General features: G+C 42.5%; 1 protein-coding gene across 3 annotated transcripts in view; it reads left to right on the forward strand.

The window, feature by feature from the left end:
• Positions 1–237: 237 nt before the first annotated feature.
• ZBTB46 (zinc finger and BTB domain containing 46) overlaps positions 238–15,494 on the forward strand; it is a 44,319-nt gene continuing 29,062 nt past the window's right edge. Inside the window, exons 1-3 of one of the 3 annotated variants that reach the window (XM_086474573.1) lie at positions 238–291; positions 1,975–1,977; positions 7,392–8,361. In XM_086474573.1, coding sequence (XP_086330699.1) covers positions 238–291; positions 1,975–1,977; positions 7,392–8,361 — 1,027 coding nt within the window. Of the gene's footprint in view, positions 292–1,974; positions 1,978–7,391; positions 8,362–15,494 lie in introns of those variants that run through there. The other 2 variants (XM_086474572.1, XM_009960467.2) reach the window with 2 other exon arrangements.

Consider the following 15,494-nt stretch of genomic DNA (forward strand, 5'->3'; position numbering starts at 1 on the left):
TTTGAGTTAACATTTTGTGGTTCATTAAGTCATAAATAGAGGTGGTGTAAGGGTGAGTTTGGAGGGAAAGCACTTCAAAATGTATCCCTGTTGTTCAGGAATCTTGTAGTTCCACGCTAACAACTTCTCCTGGCTTTGTTTTTTGTCGTAGTTCTGTCTTTCCCCTGCAAGAGTTCACACCAGTGCTATCGGACGGTCGCAGAACAGTGCACTACCTGTGCTGCCCTAGGGCTGTTGATGTCCTCAGCTGTTGTAGGAGAAACGCTAGACCTGGAACCCAGTTTGTTACTGGTAAGAAGTAATTGTCTTGGATTTTATATATATATATATATATATATATATATAAAAAATTAAAGTTTGCATGCTTTCTCTAACAAAATCAGTAAAAATCTCTTCACTGCTTATTACTTGAAGAACACTACAGCAAAATGTGCATCTCTGGTCTTCCCCCCCCCCTTATGTTTTTAACTTTACAGTTTCTAAATTTCTAATTCTGATTTCTACTTGCCCTCCTTCCAAAATGTGGAGGGTTACAGTTTTCCCTCAGCTTTCGTTGTCAGACCTGGGTTTTTCTTGAAATTCTTTGTGTGCTGTCAGAGCTAATGAAGGTTAACAAATGGATTTTTCTGAGATACCTTCAGAAATCCTGGCTTTTGGTTGCACTTGTGTAGTGTCCGGCTTCTGCACACTGTAGCTGGCCCCGTAACTTCAGGTAGATGGTTTGATGGGTCAAAGGCCGAAGCCAAGTTGCTGGTTTAAAGTTGTAGAGAGTGGATTGTTTGGTGATAGCTTCCTGTTATTTTATGTTCTGCTTATTGGAGTTTGATTTTGCTTGTGGTTTTTGTTTGGATTGTGGAAACAACACTTTAACGCTACGGTGAATGGCTAGAAGCGTGTAGTGTTTTGTACGTCCCTGTTCTTTTTGCCTTCTTTTAGTTCCTAATTGCATCTGGATCTCTGTATTTTCATGGTAGAAGCGATTGTAAACTGATGTTGTGGTCTTACATGTGCTGTATTTCCTGACTAAATCCAACCTGGGCCGTTGGGGAGTTGAAGTCTCTTTGCCCGCCCCAAGAAAGAGCGGCTCTTTGCCGGTGTGTTACGGGTGTCGTGCTTGCCTGGCTGCTGCTGGTTGAGCTTTCCTCAGGGGCTTTCTGGATTGCAGCTGCTGCAGAGATGCTGTTCTAATGCTGCCGAGGAGGGGGTTGCATTGGCTTGAAATTGGAGAAATTTGTTGAATCCTTGTATCGGGCAGATGTTAATTAAATGTTGGTGGGGGCTTGGGGGGTGTTTTCTTGCCCTACAATCATTGAGCGTTGAGTGGGCCTCTCAAATTTGATAATGAAAATATAACTAGTATTTTTATTTACGTTCACTGAAAATCGTTTGCCTCTCAAATTCTGACCTTTTCTGTAATTCTATAGCATTTCTCAAACTCAGTGACGAAACTGTTATTTTCTTCCTGTGACTCCTAACCCGTAAGGATGAACAGGCACTGTTGGGCTGTAATTAAACATTCTCAGCCACAGCCATGAGGGAAAAGTGGTACACTGTTGTTTTCATGAAACCGTGAGTTGTGAGTAACCTCTTTGGCCCAAGGGCCTGGTTTGCTCTGTTTACAAACATCTGCCTGTTGCTCTTTGAGTTCAGAGCTGTGGTTGGAATGACCAACTTAAGCAATGAACGATCAGTTTCATGAATCAGAATAGGGCAGAAGGGTTTCTTTTTTCATTTTCATAAGCTGTTACTTGTGTCTACTTTGGACAAAGCTGAATGTATGACTATAATTTTGTGATATCTAATATCAAGAAATGAAAACTCTTCCAGAATGGTGTGCCCTTCCTCAGACACGCTTAGGAGAAAACACTGTGCTCCTGGGGATTTGTACTTGCAAAGCTCGTGAGCAGTGTCTTTGCAGGGAGTTGTCATCCCTTGATATCCCGAGTCTTCTGCTTTTTCTCTCGTTTAGGAGAGCAAGTAGAGGTACCGTCCTTTTCTCAGTTGCTAAGGTTACGTTGGGGTTTTTTTGTTCTCCATTCTTTTCAGCCCAGGGCACGTGGATCGGAGGAATCCTATGCATTTCTGTTGTCTTTAATTGGATAAAAATGAAACTCATATACACACTGTGTCTTGTTGTGCAAGGAGGCGTTTCAAGCCCAATCTCACCTTACAGAGCTCCTTTGCAGAGGAATTTAAGAAATGTTGGAATGTCTTGGGAGTGGAGACATGGACAGGACACAGGGCAAGCAGAGAAGTGGGGTGTGTTTGTTGGGTTTTTTATGCAATTAACCATTGGAGTGAATTTGGCTTCTTCCTTAGTCTGTTTTTACTTTTCTCTGAAGGGAGAGAGGGGAGGAAACAACACATTTTTGGTTAAATTCCAGTTGGCATGTTTTCTCTAGGGAGCCACTCTGGTGGAGGAGTGCACTACTGAATATTTTGGTGCTCTATAATTGTATCCTCAGTATTAAGTGTAGAAACATGTTTAGAAAATCGTAACAGACTGAATGTCATGTAGTTTAAATTTTTGGTTCGCTTATATTCTGAGAGAGCAAAAAGTAAAGAAACAAACAACAAACCCTACTGACATCAAAACCCCGCTTTTTTTTCTTTCTTTTTTTTTTTTTTTTTTCCTTCCTGTTTTCCTTCTGAGTGGAGGGAGTTTATTTTTGTCCCCACTGTTCCCCAGGGGTCTGCACTGTAGAGGCTTCCATGTGTGTACTCCTTTTTCTTGTCTGCGGCTTTTTGTCGAAATTCTAATAACGCACTGAGTTTTAGATGCAACAAATTTGTGCCCCTTCATTTTACTGGAGTTAGGATTTTGGCCAGGAGTCTTATTGTGGGTACGTAGGCTGAGAGGTTGGCTTGGTAGGAATTGCTGTAGTTGTAGAACCAGGTTCATTCCAGCTCGGGTAAAGACGACATAAATGCATGAAGCTTACTTGAAGACCAGGTTTTTGACAACATGATAAATCAAAAGCTGGCCTGTATCTTGACAGAAGTTTGCATGACAGCAATTATTAAATTTGCTCGTGTTTTGTTCTCTTTGCTGTTACATACAAGTGTTGTTTGTTTAGGGAATTCTTTTTTTTTTTTAGTTATTTTTGGAAAAGTAATAACTTGAATTGTCTGCAGATTGACTTAGGGAGAAAGCCTGATCTACTACAGTTCATTTTGTGGAAAATCTACGGATGAGTTTTCGTGGTTCGTTGGCTTCTTGGAAAGCTCTGTTGTAGCCATGTGCTGTCATCACAGGCCGAGGCCTAAAGGGTTTTAGTAGGTGCTCAACTTTGAAATCCTTCTGTGTGCTAAAAAGACCTGAGAGAGAACAAAAAAATGTATCCTTGATCTTCGAGGTCTGTTTGTAAAAGATCTCCACAGTTTATTCCATCTTTACCATGCTTCCACTAGAAGTTTGAAGGGTCCTGTGTTTCTGAAGAATCTTTCCACAACATCTTTTAAGTGGAGATAAATATCGTTACCAGGAAAAGGGGGGAAAAAACCGTCAACGAGCCACAAAACAGCATGTAAAATTGGAACACAAGAGCACAGGGTTTTGAAGCTTCCTGAATTTTTAACTACTAGCAAATTGCCTTAAATTTAACTTGGATTAATTCCCTAGTGATCCTTGACATTAAACGGATGTGCTGGTTTGACATGGGTAGACAGAAAACTAATTAATTCCTCTGAATTTGAGGCATATTTAATTTTCTCCCCCAAAGACCTCTCATTTAAAAGGTACAATGCTGTGACAAATGTTGAATGTGGAACAATGTGTGTAAGGTAGCAGACCTTTAGACAGGAAAATCAAGACATCTACAATAATAATTGCTGGTTTGGAAGCTGTTAACTTTTATTGATCAGGCTGAACATGGGAGTACCCACGTCGCTGCTGGTGTACTTGGAAGTGCTGTAATGGGCCCACTTGTCAGTGGCAAGGATGCTGCTCTTTGATGGGTGTCCTCCCCATTCATCTCACTGTCTTGTTATACTTAAAGTACTTTGGAGCAAGGACAAGTTGTCTTCCCTTTGTGTAGGGGGATGTATACTGTGATTATTTTTACTTGTTTTCTTATATTCAGCGTATTTTAAGAATGTCAGGTATTTTTGCTTTCTTGTCCAAAAGGTGCCTACCCACCCTCTGCTCTTGTCCCCAGTGTCCTTGGAAATGTGGGCAAGTAAGACACAAGGACGGTATGATCTTACTGCAGTGACAGGCTTTGTTCATCCATGGCTTGCCTGGAGGGTATCTTCTGTCAAGAGCTTGGTGGGTGGGAGGGAGGCCAGTAAGGAATCTTGCATAGATTTGTGTGTCTGTTTATTTCCTATTAAGGGATTTTTACTAAAGTCAGAGAAAACCTATTTCCTAAGAGGCTAGCAAGTGCTTCATCCATAAGAAGCACCAGGTTAGTCAGTGCCCGAACCTCAAATTGGTCCAGTCTAAACCAAAGGTAGCAAGAGGAAAATATTTTAATCTGGGTTTCTGCCACAGGCAGCTTAAACAAAGGACAAGGTGCTGTTATTGACAGTGAGGGGGAACCCAACCCACTGAACTAAGCTGAATAAATAGATGAAATAGTAAAGAAATAAAATCTCAAGGAATTGGTATAATTTCCAGGTGAAAAACATTGAAGAAGAAAAGCTGCTGTTGCATAAATTCACAAAAGCAGGTGAAGACATTGACAAATACCCCTGATGCTAATCTGTATTAAATTGAGGAAGAGAAAATTATCCTTGCAGGAGATTTCTTGCCCTCCCCAACCAATTCCAGGGAGCTGATGTCTTGGAATATGGATTTTGATACCCGTGAAGGAACCGCAAAAGGAAACGCCATATCTGAAACCTTCTGATCGCTTCCTGATTGTGTGCTGTGAGGTTTCCTCGCGTCTTCCCCTGAATCATGGATATGGCAGCTGTTGAAGACAGGATTGGTGATGGACAACTCAGTTTATCCTATGTGGCAATTTGTATTTCCTGAGGGGACTAAGATGACTCTTAACTCCTAAAAGTAGATGCAGTAGTGGTTTCTGGAATAAAGACAAAACCAAACTGTCAGTCTGCCTTAAGAGGTGGTTCTCTCGAACATGAAGACGCTGGGAAGCTGTGGCAGCCACCTTCAGAGCCTGGGTTGGAGAGCTGCTGTGCTGGCTGGTTCCATCGCAACCTTTTCGGGCCAAACACCTGAAAAATATTTTTTTTTTTTTTCCTTACTCCCTGACTCTGATTCTTGGCTTGATTTTTATTTATTTATTTAATTTCTTTGAGATGGAGATGGCTTCTGTGCGAGAATTTGATTTGAGGTCTCTGGGCAGATTCCAATGACAAATAGGTAGTGTCGTTCAGGTGGCACAGAGCTGCGCTACTATTGACCTCTTCCAGTTCAAATAAAAAAAAAAAAAAAAAAGATTAGCTTCTTTGTGTGTTCTGCGCTTAATTCTGTAGAAAAGCCGTCTGGACTCGAAGTAGATGAGTGCCAGTTCAGGCTGTTTGTGTTGCAGAAAGATGGTCCTTCCTCTCTTGAGGGAAGCAAATGCTTCTCGATGATCAGGGACCAGCTGGTCTTGCAAATTAGCATTTCTGACACTGCCGAAGAGACAGCCCCGTTCTTGCGGAACTGGAGAAGCTTGTGGTGGCAATCTTGCATAACTTGAACTCTTGAATCATCAGGTGGCTCTCTACCAGAAAGGTCCTGTGTCACGTATGTTCTGTGGGCTGAGAAGCGCTTTTCTAGCCAATGGTGTTGGCTGAACTGTAGCTGTTTTGCTCCTGTAGACGATAATAATAGCACAGACTAGGGGAAGGGGGCAGAGGTCTCGTGGATCTGTGTTCCACAGCGCAGGAAACCCACTTGCATGTGTCAGGAAACTTTCTGAATCGTGGCTGTCCTAGGACTGCCCACTGCTGTGAGCCGATTGGAACAGATGGGGCTGAGTTTGTGTCTGAACTCGATGTATGTTAGAAACTGCTTCAAGCTCGCATCAGCCTCCTTACTGACAGTGCTTATATTTAACCATGTGTGCTTGAAGACCCTAAGACCTCAGAAGTACAGCAATTTCGGTTTTACCAGCAACCACCAGTAGCCTAAATCCAGGCTTCTGATGTGTGGCCTGCCCATAATTACATTCGGATTTGGTCTTGTCAGCAGATACCAATTTTGCAGTTGTACGTTGACATGTGGACCCACGTATCAACGTCACAGTTGGAACTTCTTATATTAGAACAAATACAAGTTTTTGAGAGAAAGGAGTAGATATCCTTCATGTTGTGAAGGCGCTCTTAATCAGTTGGATCGTTAAACCACTGTTACATGGTAAATAAATCTCGATAGCAAGTTCCAAATAAATGGTATAAGCTAGATAAAATGGCACCAATTACTGTCAACAGATCCCCATTTCAGACCTTTTTTTCAGTTTCGGGGTGTAAGAGAAGGACAATTTGGAGCATAACCTACAAGATACAGGTCTCTGCCATGCTGCTGGCACTAACTAGCCTTTTTTTGGATAATACTGTCAAATTTTGTGAAAGGTGATCAGAAGTCCTGTGAATTCTTCTCAGCTTGGTGCGCGCTTTACGTTGGTCGCAAGGATACTTTCTAAACACGATTGTTAGAATTTCTCTACCCAATATCTTAGGGTGGTTGTGGGGTAGACTTGGAGACGTAAAGCCAAGGAAATAACATGCTTTATTGCAAAGTTAAGAATCTTGTGCTTATAAGTAGTTGAGCTTCAAATAACATTAGCTTCACAGTTCTGGTCTGTTGCCAGTTTAGTTTGGGTGGGGACTTAAAATTTTGTGATCTGTGGTCTTGGATTTGTCTGTTGCTCTTCTGACTTGAAAATGGTATTTATAGCCCCTCAACGGCAATATAGCAAGGGAAATAGCTGGTTTCAATTGGCTTTTGCTGTTTGAGGATTTCAGCTATTCAGCGTGCTACACATAATGCTTGTTCCCTTGAGGAAATTGTGTTACAGAGTGCTCTTCAGTAGTTTGTCTCCATCAGCATGGTTTCAAGTGTAGTACCTCTTTCAAAACCAAACTTTACTGAACTCAAACAGTAAAAACTGACAGCTGTTTTACCCAAGTAACTTCAGACAGGTTTTCTTACGAGGCTGCAGTAATTTAAAGAAATGTTTCTCTGGGAAGTTATGAGCCCCTGGAGGATCGAGCTTCAAATCTAGTCGCTTTTAACGTACGTTATTTGGCGTCTGGTAGGAATCAGCTGCATTGTGTAAAGGAGGTGAATCTTTCTCAGCAGTAGTTGTATTTTGGGACATTCTTTCAAGATGAACCTGCTCCTTAATTTGGTACAACTCGAGGTTCATCTCGGTCTTTGCAAAACACTTCTGTAAGCTGGCACTGGATTTTGTAATACTGTCGTTTCCTTCCTACAGGACTTGTGGAAGAGGAAACACAAAGATTTCCAAATGAATAACCGAAAGGAAGATATGGAGATTGCTTCCCACTACCGTCACCTGCTGCGTGAGCTTAACGAGCAGCGGCAGCACGGCATCCTCTGTGACGTTTGCATCATAGTGGAGGGGAAGATCTTTAAGGCTCACAAAAACGTTCTGCTCGGGAGTAGTCGCTACTTCAAAACGCTGTACTGCCAGGTACAGAAAACCTCCGACCAGGCCACCGTCACCCATTTGGACATCGTGACTGCGCAGGGCTTTAAAGCCATCATTGACTTCATGTATTCCGCCCACCTCGCGCTGACCAGCAGGAACGTCATCGAGGTGATGTCAGCTGCTAGCTATCTGCAGATGACAGACATCGTACAAGCCTGTCACAATTTCATAAAGGCAGCTCTCGACATCAGCATAAAGTCCGATGCCTCGGATGAATTCGTCGATTATGAACTTGGAGCCCCCTCCAGCAGTAGTACGGATGCTTTGATTTCAGCCGTGGTGGCCGGCAGGAGTATATCTCCCTGGTTAGCTCGGCGAACAAGCCCGGCAAACTCTTCTGGAGATTCGGCTATTGCCAGCTGCCACGAAGGAGGGAGTAGTTATGGAAAAGAGGATCAAGAACCAAAAACGGATAGCCACGAGGATATTTCGTCCCAGTCTCTTTGGGCTAGTGACATGGGCTATGGGTCTTTGCGTATCAAAGAGGAACAGGTTTCACCGTCACATTATGGAGGGGGGGAACTCCATTCTGCCAAGGATAGTGCAATACAGAATGCCTTCTCGGAGCAAGGAGTAGGGGATGGCTGGCAACCCACTGGGCGCAGAAAGAACAGGAAAAATAAAGAAACTGTGCGGCATATTACACAGCAAGTGGAGGATGACAGCAGGGCGAGTTCTCCCATGCCGTCTTTTTTACCTGCCTCAGGGTGGCCGTACAGCAGTCGAGACCCAGGTAAGTTGTTCTTCTGATTTTTCATGGCTGAAATTAAAAATATTGAGTTAATTAGATCTGTTTACGATGTGATCTTGCCAATCTCTGAAATATATTAGCTTGTCAGAAGCTGAAAAACGTAGAAACCTGCCTTGCCAGCCATTCAAAAGAACCAAGCACAGTACGGTTCGGTCGGGAACCCCAGTGTCACAGCATTGCAGGCTGCTTCTCCTTTGGAAGAAGTTCACAGAATCACAGAATGTCAGGGGTTGGGAGGGACCTCGAAAGATCACCTAATCCAACCCCCCTGCCAGAGCAGGACCACCTAGAGTAGATAGTAGAAGTTGGTAGTTTTGTTTTGGCCTTGAACACAGAATGGCCTAAATCGCCCCCAAAACACCATTATAATTATTGGCATCAATGAGAGGAAAGGTTGGAATTTAGCAGGTGTGCAAACTGATGTCAAGATGGAAGACTTTTCCTTGCACAGCATGTTGATGGTGTTATTACACCACACACGGGGGTAATTTAGGCTTAGCCATACTGTCTTCGGTACCTCCCTGACATTCAGGTGTCGCTTTCTCGCGTGTAAGAACCACCGTAGCTTGTGGCTGGTAATGGCAAGATAAGGGTTTGGTAACCCTTAAGGATAAGGTTGTTTTTTTTTCTAAAGAACAACTAAGGCTTAAAATGTATTTTGATGTGTGACTACATGTAGTCTGAGATGAATGGCTGCTTTTAAAATGTACAGCCAGGTATAAAAATGTTTTCTTGACTTCTTTTGAATCTTCAGTTGCTTTTTTTTCCTGTCTCAAGATAACTGTCCTATTTGATTCATTAATCACTGGCAATGAATAGATCCAGGAATATTGATAGAGGAGTCTGGGTGGTTTTTCCTAAGGGAGTGTGGTGTTAAACTCCCTCAAGCTGACTTGAAGGACTTCATCTGTGCTGTGAGTTAGCCTGTTTCATTGCATACCAGAACCCAAGTCAGCCAGGAGAAGGGGGTGTGAAATTATATAGCCTTATGTTGCCAAATGCAGATGAAAAAAAGCAATATAAACAGTACTGAAAGTCTGAAGAGTCTTTATGGGCTGAAAAAGGATGTTTAAGTTGTTTACATACTGAATTTAAACGTGGTTTTCATTGAATGGGTAACTCTCTACAAATGCCTTTAGATTTATTATGCTTTTCAGTTATCTGCTGCAGCAAGCTTGCATGTAATTATTCTAATTAGCTGACGATAAAATCTAAACAATGTCAGTTAGAAGAAAAATGCGAGATAACTTAAGATAACAGTGATTTATGACAAATCCTGTTTTTGTATATAGCATGTATTTTAGGATTGTTTTGAATAAAGATTCAGCATGGATTGCCTGGTATGCTATCCACACGCAAATATTTTTCACTTTCATGGCATCCTATAAAAAACAACTCAGTCACTTGTGCTGTCTGTGAGGTGCGTGGGGTTTGGGCAGGTATAAAGTAAACCACGCACGTTGGAGTGACTGCAGAAGCAGGACTGCAGCTCTGATCGTCTCAGCAAACTGGTCAGAAATTGAGTGTCTTTAAATTACAGAAACCAACACAGAATGTAAGAGATTGTATTACTGGAAGCTGAATGAAGTTTAGATTATTTAATTCCTAATTGTTAGGGAATAAATAGACGAGGCCTTTTTCTTTACAACTGTTTGCAGATGAGAGGAAGATGGCTTCGGGTGTTGACTCAGCACATCAGCAGGCACAATCCCTTGTTTGTTCCAAATCTTGTCTTCGATGCAGTTTCCCATAAAAGAGGTGTTTCTGATGATGGGAAAGGGGAAGCTGAATGGTGGTGGTTGGGGGAGTAGGTTTGATATTCCACTAGTGCTGGTCAAGCAAAAAGCAAAACTGCAGAGCAACACTTGTGACTGTCCAAACCGAGAGGAATGCCAGAAGCGGAGAGGCACAGGGGCTACGTATGTTGGCAGCGTCCAGCCGCTCTGGCTGCTGCCCCGAGAGCGACGTGTGCCAAGTAAAAGTATCCGTGCTGAGCGAGGGGGGTGTTTGGAGACTGAGCTGCTCCTGCCTTCCCCATGTTGGCCATCTGGAGAGGTGAGCAGGGATGGAATTCTCCTTTCTGCCCAGCTGAAAAGGGCCATTTCTCTGTGCCGTGGGGCCTGAAATTGTGGGATGGCTCCGTACGGTCTGAACGGCAGGAGCGTCTTTGCGTGCTTCTCCTAAGCAGGAGCAGCCCTGCGTGTATTTTAGGTGAAATTTTAGTGTCTTTTGGGGGATTTTTTTTTTTTTGGTATGATTTCAAAAGATCTGAGATCTGTGCTGTTCGGTTTCGGTTAACGCTTTCACGTCTCGTCAGCAGCAAGCCTCTCGTGTGCTTGTCTCCATGGATGTGTGGTTGGAGGGCAGCGTTGGTCACTGGGGTGAGATGGCTCCTCTTTCAGCGTGAAGTGAAAGCATCTCTGCTCCCCCAAACCATCACTGTCGTGGTCCCTACAAGCAGAAGGGTCTTTTGGTCTTGCACAACTATTTCCCACCTCCAGCAGGTGGAAGCAACCCTCCTGTGAACCGCCCCATCTCCCGGGCTGCCAAGCTGCGGGGTTCTGCTTAGGTTGGTTATTGGTACCCCAGGTGCTTTGCTTCCCTGCTAGCATTCAGAAGTAGCCAGGGGGTGTTGCGAACTTAGGTCCTACGCATGAAAAAAACATTCCTCTCTTGTGTGAAAACAAATAATGGCAAGTGTCTGTGCTGTGTAATGAGTAGGATGTATTTAAATTTCAGCTTGAAGTTGTCTTTGATTTAGTCGTGTCAGGCTTCGTTATTCAAAACAGATTTCATCATCTAAGGCTCTGTGGTGGTTTTTTTGTTGGTTTTTTGGTTTTATTTCATTTATTTAGAAGTGTCCCTGTCTGTATTGTTCATGGCTAAGATGAAAAGGTACTCCTTTGCTGAGGAAATGGGTGTTGACTGTTCTTTCCTAAGTAGCTAAGAGGAAAAAAAGTTACCTAGAACTCTTTGTTCTTTGAGGCTCATTCACTTTTCTGATCTATTCAGTTATTTTAAGATGCTGCTCATTCAGTCTGAAAGCCCTTAGTGTGGGATAATTTGGGTACCATTTGCAAATGCCTCTGCGCTGGAGGACTAACACAGACCTTCTGGCAGTGCAAAAGCTGAGTTAGGAGAGAGAGTCCATCTTCAAAGTTCAGAGTCAATGTCTTCCTCCTGAAATGGTTCATTGCATTTCAGCAAGATGCAAGCAGCGTTTTGGAAGGTGGATCTTGTAAGTAACCATTGCATCACCTTTTTAATTCCGTGGTTATTTGGGACAGTACACTTCACAGGTTAAAAATACTCTCCTATGCCTATGCTATACAGGGTTCCTTACATTTGTTGTGCTGCAAAGAAACTCATTGTTGTCACTGGAACTTCGCTTTGGAAACAGTTAACAACTTGTTTACACTTTGTGGTGCTGCTTCTTTCGCTTTCTTATCAATATAGGCAGGGTGTGTTAAAGTGTCCCAAATACACGAGTAGACTGTGCTTAAATATGATGCAATGGGATCTCAAAAAGACAGAGATTGTTGGGTTTTTTTTTTAATTGAAAAGATAAGAAAATTCTTTCTGAATCAGTTGATTCATTTCCAGATGTTGGTGGGGTGCTGCTGAGAGGCTTTGGATTTGATCACACTACGGATTAAAATAAAAAGGACTGTCTGGACTAATCTTACTAATGGTAATCTAACATCATGGAAATAGCCACTGAAGTAAGAAATCCTTAATGTCAGCCAGAAAGAGCGCATCTTTTTCATCCAAGAAAGAATGATCAAACAGGATTGGCAAAAGAATGCATGCTAAGTCGAGGTGCGAGACTGAGAACATGATTAAGCTCGCTGTTCCTACAGGGTGGTGTCAGTCAGGCACAAAGCTCGATGAGGACCATTTTCATGCTAGTTTCAATTTATTAATTTGGATTGTCTGTTTAGCATAAAACACGCTAGGCTTTTTCTTTCTCATCCTGTTGGGGTGGTTCAGGATGTCAGTCTGTCATTTGTTGTATGAAAAATTCTTATATATGTTCTCCTCACCAAGCTGCATTAACTTGGAACAGCAATTCTCCAAAGTAAACTGGAGGATGGGCTTTTGTAAATAATAACTTTCTTCATAACTGAGCCAAGAAGAATTTCCTCCACAGACTTGCCAAAATAGCAGGTCTGCCTTTTATTTTAACTTTTTTTCTTGAATTTCATGGGTTTTCTAAAGAAACGTATTGCTGTTTGTTAGTCTTAATATCGAAGATGCTTATGAAATTCAGAAGTAGTCTTGTGCCTTGAGCATCTTAATTTTCCTTAGGCTGCTGTTCCTTTAACCTTGCTGGATAAAGTTTTTATGGGATTACGTGTCCTGAGGGCATGGACTACAGGGTCGGGTGGTGTAAAGGCTCTCACCAAAGAGGACTGTTGTCTTCACTAGAAGAGCTGTTACACTAGAAAAATGTGGCTGGTTTTGCCTCTCCATGTAATGGAAAACTCTGTCACTTGGAGGGTGTCTCTTGAAGAATTTATTGATGGTTTTATTAATGTGTTAGTTCAAGCATAGTAGTTATGATTCAGGAATTTATTTCTAAGGAAATACTCCCACACATCATCTGAGTGTTGGCACCCTAAAGCTGCAAGTGCATTTTTGTGTTCCAATTGACTGTGAAATGAAGCTAATTATTTTCGAAACAGAACAGTCATTTTTAAAGACGCTATGGTTTGGGAATTTTTGCTTTACTTAGGTAGCATGTAGTGAAATTCTTGTCTTCTGTAAGAAGAGCTTCAGAATTAAGCAAGCCCAGAGTAGTGACCTTCACGGGAAGGACGGACAGGACTCCACTGTATCCTTCTGACTTTGCAGAGTTCCAAGTTCCTTTAATATTTTCCCATCAAAATCTTTAATTATGCACAAGTTTCCCCTCTCGTGGTGAGGAGACTTTCAAGTTCATCCTTTTCCAGTGACACAATTTGATCTCAGAGCCTGCTGCAGGCTGTTGTGCTGCTGGCTCTCCGTGAGGACGGGGGGCAGCTGGTGTCGTAAGCCTTTTCCTATCCCGTCTTCTGTCTTGGTTTTAGAGAGCAAATTATGAATACAGGAGTTGTTGGCAAGCGCAGATGCTTAACAGTTGGATCATATAGTGAGCTTACGTTTCAGAAGGCTTCAGAGGGAGGCAAGGAAGAGCTCGGGGTAGATGAACTCTCAGCTAATTTCGTGCAGGTGAGGTCTTTGGATATGTCTGAGTGCAGGTAGGTGAATGTGTAGATTCTTGTCTTATTGGATTATTTTATTCTTGAAAAAAAGTGTTTTTCTCAGCAAGCTACTGAGCTTCCTGTAACTCTGTCACCTTTTCAGTGCAAATATTCAAATATTTCCTTGATTTTTTAATTAAAAAAAAAATAAAAAATAAAAGAGTGAATATTCCATTGTTTCTGTTGTTGTATTTGGCAAGCATGTGAGTCCAAGTAGTGGAATAGAGGTCTTGCATAATAAGAAGAGGAAGAAAAATGAGCCTGGTGTTTGTATTGAGGATTCAGGTGTTTAAGGAACTCCTAGGATTTTTGTTCTGCAAAACCTGCATAATACTGCTGGCTTTACATGCTGCTTTATAAATAATCAGTTCACCTGTCCTGGAGAGCTGGTATTTAAGAGAGAAGAAAAACAATCATCTGCAGGCTAACACTGAAGGCTGATATTAATGAAGAAATAAAAGTGCAGCGTGAACAGGCTCGGAAAGTCTGGGGCTTTGCAGTCAGCGACGGGGACTGTTTGGTGTGAAGGATTATGCCAACATGGAATGGAGACAGAAAGGGAAGGAGAGGTAGCGTGGCACAGGAGAGAAGAGAGCGGGGAATGGGAAGAGGGACAACAGCAAAAGAGAACTGACAACAGGTTCTGAGGACAAAGAGCCTGAATTTGGTGTAGTAAAAGTGGAGTCTGAGACAGGCTGAAGAGAGGAGGGAGCAAGGTTAAGGCAGAACACGTCTGTGCCAGGAATACCTGTGGAGCATTAAGGCGCAATGAATGAATTCATTTTCAGGCTTTTGTACCCAGCTAGTCCCGTTAGAGCTGGGTAAACCTTACTGACACTAACTCTCTCTTATCCAGTCATTCTTCACTCTTCTTTTTAACTTCTGTATCCCAATATTAAAACCTTTTTGCTCCAGCCTGAAGTGCAGCTGCACGGTAAATAATAGTGCTGCCACGCGCTGGCCTGCCTCGCCTGCCTGCCATCAGCGGCACGCTGGTCCGTCTGCTCTGGTCTGTCCAAAACTTCTTGCCCTGCTCCTCAAAAAGGGTGGGGTTTTTGTGAGATGTGGTATCCCATGCTCGATATTCACTCTTCGTCTTATCTAAAATAAAGGTATATTGGTAAATGGTAGATTCTTATGGGGTGAAAACAACGTATTGAAGGAGATGCTGAGGGAAGTCAGTAGGTGGGCTGAAAGCGTGCGGTGTTGAGGTGATCCGCATAGTGTGGCAGGCGGAAAAATCACTGGGACAGAATACAGTCACTTACTCGTCCTTTGAATGGATTTTGCTTTGAAGAGATGGGGTCTCCAATCCATCTGCCATGGTCTGAGTTCTGGGTGCGACGTAGAAACTTAAGGCAGGTGTTTAAGTATTTGTTACAGCCATGAATGAAAACTGGGCTGGTTAAAATGTCGGTTCTCAGGTTAATACCTGATGTCCTAAACCAACACGGGCTCAAATTTTAATAGTTTCCTACTGTTGGTTCGTTATTTAGATCATTCTTTTATGCTCAGTTTTGGAAAGATCACTTTTTAAGGAGGATAGATGTTTTGGATCAAAACGTTCAGCTTATTGCAAAGGTGCTGGGGTGTTTTTGAGGGTAGGTGATAGTAAATTACAACTCGCCACTTGGAAAATTAATTACAGCATTTTTGCACCTGCTTTTCATGAAGTTGTAGTTATGCTGCAAGGTATTACATTTTTCTTTGCTACAATTGAGGAAGTTTTAATGATGTTTTTACTGGGGAGATATTTTGATGCTGTAGACAGTGGTAGTCGGCGATGCCAGGCTTTCTTTTGCAGCCAGACCTGGAGGGGTTACAGATTTGTGCTCTAATGCCACCCCCAGAATTCTTTCTTAGCACTGAAAT

The sequence above is a fragment of the Leptosomus discolor genome, chromosome 17, assembly GCF_034619465.1.
Source record: "Leptosomus discolor isolate bLepDis1 chromosome 17, bLepDis1.hap2, whole genome shotgun sequence".
Taxonomy (NCBI): Eukaryota; Metazoa; Chordata; class Aves; order Leptosomiformes; family Leptosomidae; genus Leptosomus; species Leptosomus discolor.